This window comes from Polypterus senegalus, chromosome 17 (genome assembly GCF_016835505.1).
Source record: "Polypterus senegalus isolate Bchr_013 chromosome 17, ASM1683550v1, whole genome shotgun sequence".
Lineage (NCBI taxonomy): Eukaryota > Metazoa > Chordata > Cladistia > Polypteriformes > Polypteridae > Polypterus > Polypterus senegalus.
Genome location: NC_053170.1, coordinates 76,117,043 through 76,125,513, shown reverse-complemented (window position 1 = coordinate 76,125,513; position 8,471 = coordinate 76,117,043). Strand labels below are relative to the sequence as shown.

Genomic DNA, 8,471 nt, shown 5'->3' with positions numbered 1-8,471 from the left:
TTTTATTTACAGATAATTGTTTGTCCTTTTTTTCACTTTCTACGTAAGGGTTCATGATCATCCCTTCTCTATTTTTGACATATAGTCATGTCCATAAGTATTTGGACAGTGACACAATTTTTATAATTTTGGCTCTGTACGCCACAATAGATTTGAAAGTAAGCAATCATTATGTGATTTAGAGACTTAGCAATAAAAAGCACTTTGCACGGTTTTGGACCTGCTCTTCTTCTGTGTGTCCATATTCACCCTAGTGCTTCTTGGTCTATGACCATCGACGTCTTGGGGTGAATAAGGAGTATGCTAGTTGTGGCTACCCAGGTATCACAAGGATCTGACCCCAGTGGAAAATGTTTTAATACCAACATCATTTAAGTTGATGCAGTTGGGCACAGATTTTTATTTTATAATATTACTCTTACTATACTATTAATCATAGTATTACTATTTTTTAAATAGATTTTTTTTTAAAGATAACACTGGAAAATTATTTCAAAAATAGTTGATAACAATAATACTGGATTTCTGGTGACATATAAAAATATTTATTTTCCATTCTGGCAAAAAGCAAGACTGCAAAAGAAACTACAGAAAAATACAAAACCTTCATTTTTTAAAAACCACATTCAATAATTTAGTTTAACTTATGTTCAGAGTTAGTCTGCGTTGAGTAAGAATAGGCTTTTCCCAAAACAATCCTATCTCTAAGCAGTTTGAAGAAGTCATAATAGTTACTGAAGAGAATCAAAGCCAATGATATCGTCTGGTGCCACTTTTCTGTACATATTAAGGAATACAGCTGGTAGAATATCATGGCTCCTTCAATAATAATAAGAATATTCAGAATCCTTAGAGGCTTGTTGAAGAAGAACTGAAAATGTACAAAAATACAAGAGTTACTTTTTACATCTATATAAAATACTTCCAAATTTAAAACTGCATCTTGCCAATGAAGATTTCTTATTAGATGCCTGAGAAACATTGCATATCTAACCAAATTCCTTTGTTTGGCAACTCACTACAAAAAAGGCTGAAATTTGGCAGCATGCACAAAAAGAAAACAAGACTGCTGTATAATTTCAAACAAAATCATTCAATGTCTTCTGATAATAGACTGGAATGTTATCTTGAAAGATTGTATTTAATTTTTTAGCTACTCACATAAAAGCGATAATGTGAAATATCGGATGGAACAGCAACATTATAAGGGCCCACTGCTTTATACACATTTTTGTTGTGCTTTACCAAAACTCCTTGGGGCCACATGTATTCTTCTGCCCACCTGCAAACATGAAAGAAAAAGTTAAACACAATGCAAGTGTAAACAGAAGGCATGATTCACTATTGTTGGTCCCCAGTTTTGAAAATTTCCTGGTAACTTCTACTGTCCATGCATCTAGAGTTTGGATTAAAGCTATACAAATCATACTTATGTATGCAGAGCGTTAAGCCAAAGAGAAATCTTGGAGGTCATTAATCCAACGAAAAATAGTGACCCCTGATAGACTCCAACCACTAGCCTGCCTTCTGTCCACTAACAGTGCCTCTGTTATCAAATGTTAACATTTTGCTTGAAGAATTCATGTCTTGATTTTCATAATAATATGGCTTCTGTTACTCAAAATGTAATGTGTTAAGGGTAATTAATGTTGGAAGAATCCATGTGAAACCTACAGTTCTCTTTAAAAAATGGAATACAATCATACACCTAATTAATAAGCCAAGTCAATACACTGTGACGGGCATTCTTGTTGTTTTCAATTGTCAATATCCCTTACATGTATATAGCCTCCTTAGGATTATGTTTACCCCCAGACAAATAAACCAAAAACATTGAATTTTTTTCAAAAACAAAATTTGTAATGGAAATATAAATACCAAAACAATATTTTCCCCATTCCTCTGTACTGTTGATCCCAAGTATTTAAACTCATCCACCTTCGCTAACTCTACTCCCTGCATCCTCATCATTCCACTGACCTCCCTCTCATTTACACACATGTATTATGTCTTGTTCCTACTGACCTTCATTCCTTTCCTCTCTAGAGCATATCTCTACCTCTCCAGGGTCTCCTCAACCTGCTCCCTACTATCGCTACAGATCACAATGTCAGCAGCAAACATCATAGTCCACAGGGCCTCCTGTCTAATCTCGTCTGTCAACCTCTCCATTACCATTGCAAATAAGAAAGGGCTCCCCTTATTCTTAATATATTGGCACCAGTACACTTCTTCTCCACTCCTCAGGCATCCTCTCACTTTCCAAAATTCTATTAAACAATCTGGTTAAAAACGCCACTGCCATCTCTCCTAAACACCTCCATGCTTCCATAGGTATGTCATCTGGACCAACGGCCTTTCCATTTTTCATCCTCTGCATAGATGTCCTTACTTCCTCCTTGCTAATCCGTTGCACTTCCAGATTCACTATCTCCACATCACCCAACCTCTTCTCTCTCTCGTTCTCTTCACTCATCAGCTCTCAAAGTACTCTTTCCATTTGCTCAACACACTCTCCTCGCTTGTGAGTACGTTTCCATCTTTATCCTTTATCACCCTAACCTGCTGCACATCTTTCCCAGCTCGGTCCCTCTGTCTACCCAATCGGTACAGGTCCTTTTCTCTCTACTTAGTCTCCAACCTGTCATACAACTCATCAGAAGCCTTTTCTTTAGCCTTCGCCACCTCTCTCTTCTCCTTGCGCCTTATCTCCTTGTACTCTTGTCTACTTTCTGAATCTCTCTGACTATCCCACTTCTTCTTTGCCATCCTCTTCCGCTGTATACTCTCCTGTATTTCCTCATTAAACCACCAGGTTTCCATTTTCCTCCTTCCTCTTTCCAGATGTCATGCCAAGCACCCTTCTTGCTTTCACCCTTACTACATCTGCTGTAGTTCACCAGCTGTCTGGTAACTCTACACTGCCACCCAGTGCCTGTCTCACCTCCTCCCTAAACTCAACCTTGCAGTCTTCCTTTTTCAACTTTCATTATTTGATCCTTGGCTCTGCCCTCACTCCTCACTCTCTTCCTCTTCTTGATCTCCAACATCATCCTACAGACCATCCTATGCTGCTTAACTACACTTTCCCCTGCCACCACTTTGCAGTTTTCAGTCTCCTTCAGATCAACTCTTCTGCATAGGATGTAATCTACCTGTGTGCATCTTCCTCCATTCTTGTACGTAACCCTATGTTCCTCCCTCTTCTTAAAATACGTATTCACCACAGCCATGTCAATCCTTTTGGCAAAATCCACTATCTTCTGACGTTTTTCATTCCTTACGTTGACACAATACCTACCCATCACCTCCTCATCTCCTCTGTTCCCTTCACCAACATGCCCATTGAAATCCGCTCCAATCACCACTTTCTGTCCCTTGGTTACACTGTTCATCACTTCATCCATCTCACTCCAAAAATCTTCTTTCTCACCCATTGCACACCCAACTTGCAGTGCATATGCACTAACAACATTCATCATCACACCTCCAATTTCCAGCTTCATAATCATTACTCTTTCTGACACTCTCTTCACCTCCAAAACACTCTTGACATACTGTTCCTTCAGAATAACCCCTGTTAAAGCCTGTCTAGAGTTAGTATTTTGTAATTAATAACCAGGATAGAATTAAAGGTAGCACAGATGTAAAGACTAATTTTGGAAGGGCAAATTTTGAACAGTTGTGGCAAGGTCTAAAAGGGATAAACTGGTATAAGCTTTTAAGTGTACAAAATGTTGAGGACCAATGGAACAGGTTTAAAAACATTTTACATATAAATCAAAACATGTTCATCACAAAATTAGGAATTAATATGAAATTTTAAAAAAATCAGCAGTGGGTAAATAGGGAGATAAAAAAGAAACTGCAAAGGAAAAAAAAACTGCTGTATAAGACATACAAGACTGATAACTCCAATACTAACTGTAGGACATTAAAATATGTTTACAGTGAAAGAGCAAATGCTCTAAACTTGCATTTTTGTTTTGAATTTAATTTTGTTTTGCTTTATTATTTCTGTGCTTTTGTTTTTCTTTGTTGTATTATTTCAAAGTAAATGATTGTGTATAGTATGTTATTATTATCTTTTTTTAAGTAGCAATGGCATTGTAATAGTCTAGTAAAATTAGCATAAACAAACAAAACAAAACTTGCATACTTCTCAAGTTTTCACATGTGAGGAAATGGATAATCTCTCAATGGTAACAAGGACTACTAAGGAGGTATGTAAGTGATTTGGACATTGTAGAAGGAGGAGCACAGCTTAGATTAAATAGGATGAAATCTAACAAATCACTAGGACCAGAAAACATTTATCATTAATTACTTAAGGAGGTTAGTGAGTACATATATAAACTCTTCACACATATTTTTCGAAAGTCACTTTACACTGGGCAAATTCCTAAGGACTGGAAAATAGCAAATATGATTATTTCATATAAAAAGGTGATCCAACTAGGCATAGGCCATTAAACTTTACTTGCATCACAAGTGAATTCATGAAAAAAATTAGACTTCAAGATCAGGCTATTTCTAATGAGTATGCACACAATTTGTGTGAGGAACTTGCTGACTTGGGTGTGAGTGCCAATTCTAATGTGATGTGGGAGACCTGAAGGTTGCAGAGAGATGTGTTGGTGTTACTGGTGTTCCCAGAAGGAGGTGTTTCACCTTGAAGAGCACCCTGGATATCACCATCTATGGTCTAGTGACCCACATCCTGCTTACGGAGGAATCAAAGCATTATGCACATACAAATCTGTTCCTTGTAGAGCTGCAGTCAGGATAGGTGCTGGAAGGTCCTTATGGATGATGCTGCAATTGTGACCAACTGGTTTGGCTACTTTTAGAAGCTTTTTAAAACTGATCCTCTGGCTAGGACGCTGGACATCTCTGGGTCCAAGGTTCTTGAGGCTAATCCTCTAATTAGCTATGAACCACCCAACCTCACTGAGACTGCACAGATGGTGAAACAGCGGAGGGTAGGGAAGGCTGCAGGGATCTGTGGTATCTGGGATAACATTTCCAGGTTGGTGGTAAGGCTGTCCTCCTGGCAATGTTTGCTTCCATTTGGGAGATGGGTATCATCCCAAATGACTGGAAAATGGGATTTGTCGTCCCTATCTGGAAAGGGACGGGTGATCGTCTGGACTGCGGCAACTAGAGGGGGATAACTCTGCTCTCAGTGCTGGGTAAGGTCCTTGCTAGGGTCATCCTCAATAGGATCTGTGATCACTTGCTCACCTACCAGTGACCAGAGCAGTCTGGTTTTACACCTAAAAAGTCTACCATTGACCGCATCCTGGCACTGTGCAAAAGCAAATATCAGCGGTTTCCTTGCAGGCTTTATTGATTTTCATAAAGCGTTTGACTCAGTTGATCAAGCTGCCCTGTGGGACATCCTGAGACTTTTCAGATTCCCCCAAAGTTGCTGGATATCATAGCAGGGCTGTACACTGGTACAGTGAATGCTGTGCAGAGTGAAGGCAGAACCTCTGTGTTTTTCCCAGTTGATTCTGGTATCCCCCAAGGGTGTGTTTTTGCTCCTACTCTGTTCAATAGTTCAATGGACTGGATCTTAGGCAGGGTCGTGGGGTCCAGTGGTTCTGGGGCATCTGTTGGTGAAGTAAGAGTCACTAATCTTGCCTTTGCCAACGATGCTGTGATCTTCCAAGAGTCAGTGCAGGGTCTGATTAGGGCTCTCGGGAGACTGAGCAATGAGTCCAAGAGTCTGGGCTTGTGAGTGTCCTGGATAAAAACCAAGATCCAGGCCTTTAATGACCTCTTGTGCACAGCCATCAGCAATGTGTCAGTCTCTGGAGAGAGAGTGTCAATCTCATTAAGAAGTTTAATTACCTTGGTAGTAACATTTATGTCTCTGGTGACTCTTCTATGAAGTCAGTAGATGGATTGGGAAAGCATGGGGATCATGAGGTTGCTGGAAAGGGGTGTGTGGTGCTCCTGATATCTATGCAAAAGGATGAAAGTCCAACTCTTTGGAGAATACTTGGGTACCGCTGGTTTGATTTGGTGTTGAAGAGCAGTAGCTCACGCAGTCCCAAATGAGGCACATTACCTACATTTTGATGCAACATTAGTTACGGCACTACGGCCATGTGGCACTATTCCCCGAGGTTGATCCAGCTCACAGGATCCTCATTATTGAGGACCCAAGCATCTGGACCAGGCCAAGGGGATACCCACGTAACACCAGGCTGTGGCAATAGATGGCCATTTCTGGGGAGTGGAAATGGACTATGTGTCTGCCTGGGGGGTTGCCAATTGGCATCCTGAGCTGTTTTGTCATGTATTGGGTGTAGCAACACACTGTACCAGTGCATGCTCCCCAACCTCACCTGACTTGACCAGAATATTGAACAGCACGTGGCAAGAACAGGAGTTTAACTAAATAGTCAGCATCGGTTCAGATGAAGGAGGTTATATTTTACTAATATGTTGGAATTTTATGAGGAAGCAACAAAAGGAAACTTTTTGTCATTGCCATACAGTGAGCTAGAGATACCTAGAATGGTACACGATAGGACTTTAGAGACATTCAAAATCTGACTTGATTTAATTTTGAAAGACTTACGTAGATAGTACTGGCAAGCATTTTTGTTTTGGAAAGTCCGGATATCGCCCAGGCTGAAATTTAGATGTTGTCAAGAGATGCAAGGAGAACTTTGAGGAAACCATTAAATTCAGTGGATACATTCTCAACAAAGAAATCAGTCACTGAAGAATTGGCGAGGATTACATCTACCTTAGATGGCTGAGGTCATTGGAGTGATTAAAATGCTCTGTAATGGCAAGGCCACATGACTTGATAAGATGCAACCAAAAATCCTGAAAGCACTGGATATCGTGGAGGTGTTTTTGATAACATGTCCCCTTAGTATTGTGTGGACAGAGTGGACAGTGCTTCAGAACTGGTAAAGTGAAGTGGTAGCCCTGATTTTTAAACAGGGAGGCACGAGGATGTGTTTCATTGACCAAGGGATGACATTGCTCAGTCTCCTTGGAAAATGTCTGTGGGAATAGTGGGCAAACTGTTCACATTTTCAAATATATTTGAGATGTTATTGGAATTTGCTAATCCTGATTAAATGTATTTTTTGGATTAGGAAGGAAAAAAATCTTAAGAGTATGACATAGTATTTTCTAAGAGACACTTCAAGAATATGGTGCCCCAGTTCCAGGGCCACTGCTGTGCGCAATGTGGTCCTTGTATTTCCAGAAAGATGCTTGGGTAATTCTTGCTGAGACAAGTCAACTCAATGGCAAGGAATGTGCCTTGTCCCCTCCTGTTTAAGATTTTCATGTTGACGACATTAAGGCACAGCCAATGATTTAGACAGTCAAGTATGGAGATATGATGACTCCGTGTCTGCTATTCACTGAAAAAACTTTCCTCTTGGCCTAAAGAAACTTTGGTTTCTGGTGTTCATTGGAAAGGTGTTCTCCATCAGTTGTAATGCAGCTAGGTTTAGAAGCAGGACCTCCAAATCTGAAGTCATGGTTTTTGCCTGAAAAAGATTAGCTTGTTCATTTCAAGTAAGAAGTGTGGGATTGCCCTAACAGGAATTGTTCAGGTACCTCAGGGTCTTATTCACAAATGAGGGAAGAACTTATTGTGAGATTTCCCAATGAATTGGTGCGGGAACAGTGGTAGTGTGGGCACAATACCAGACAGGGATGGCATAATGGGAGATAAGTCTTCAGAGTATTACTGGCAACCTTGAAAGGAAGCCTGTTTACTTTGTAATTAAATGCTGTTAAAATTTGTCATAATCTAAGGAAAAATAATTGGATTGCATTAGGCCTGGCTTTGGCAGATTATTAAAAACATGTAAAAGTACTACAGATAATTTTTCATAATTTAATTCAGTATTTCAAGCTTAATTAGGCATTAAAACATAAAACTGTTGCAAAAAGAAGTGTGCAATCTGAAATGAGACCAGTATATTCAACAATAATTGCCATCTATGTGTACTGCTTTAGACTGTGTTTAGTGTACTGCTAAAAGCCTAAAGCACTCAAACTATTTCAGACATACCATTACAAGGACAACCTCATCCCACTATTTTCACTGTAAATAAATATAAACTAACTTTATAACAGATTACCATGTTTTTTTCTCATTTTTACTTTTGCCTGGAAACTGTCTTTAGTTACATCACTGTCTAAATTTCACATCTGGGTTTACAGATAACCATGTCTATGATGCACATGTGTTTTTAAGGTATACATGCATCATTAGGTCTGTGGTTCACAGCCTTTTGTAGTTCACAGCCTTTATCACCTGGTGCTTTCAACCACAGAATGCTTTATCCAAGTCACTATATGATTATGGCTTTTCATAGGCTATCAATCTGATTCCTAAATCTGCTTTATTCCAGACTGGACTGTAGGGAGCTGGGCTTATCAATGTATTTTTGTGCACCTTACTTTTTAAGACTTGCATACATAAA

The 8,471-nt window shown here is 39.4% G+C and overlaps 1 protein-coding gene across 2 annotated transcripts in view; it reads right to left on the bottom strand.

The window, feature by feature from the left end:
• Positions 1–519: 519 nt before the first annotated feature.
• The window catches only part of tmem39b (transmembrane protein 39B), a 32,880-nt gene continuing 24,928 nt past the window's right edge, over positions 520–8,471 (bottom strand). For both annotated transcript variants that reach the window (XM_039739484.1, XM_039739485.1), the window contains 2 exons: positions 1,162–1,282; positions 520–871 (listed from right to left, as the gene is read on the bottom strand). In XM_039739484.1, coding sequence (XP_039595418.1) covers positions 635–871; positions 1,162–1,282 — 358 coding nt within the window. In that variant the 3' untranslated portion in view covers positions 520–634. The remainder of the gene's footprint in view (positions 872–1,161; positions 1,283–8,471) is intronic.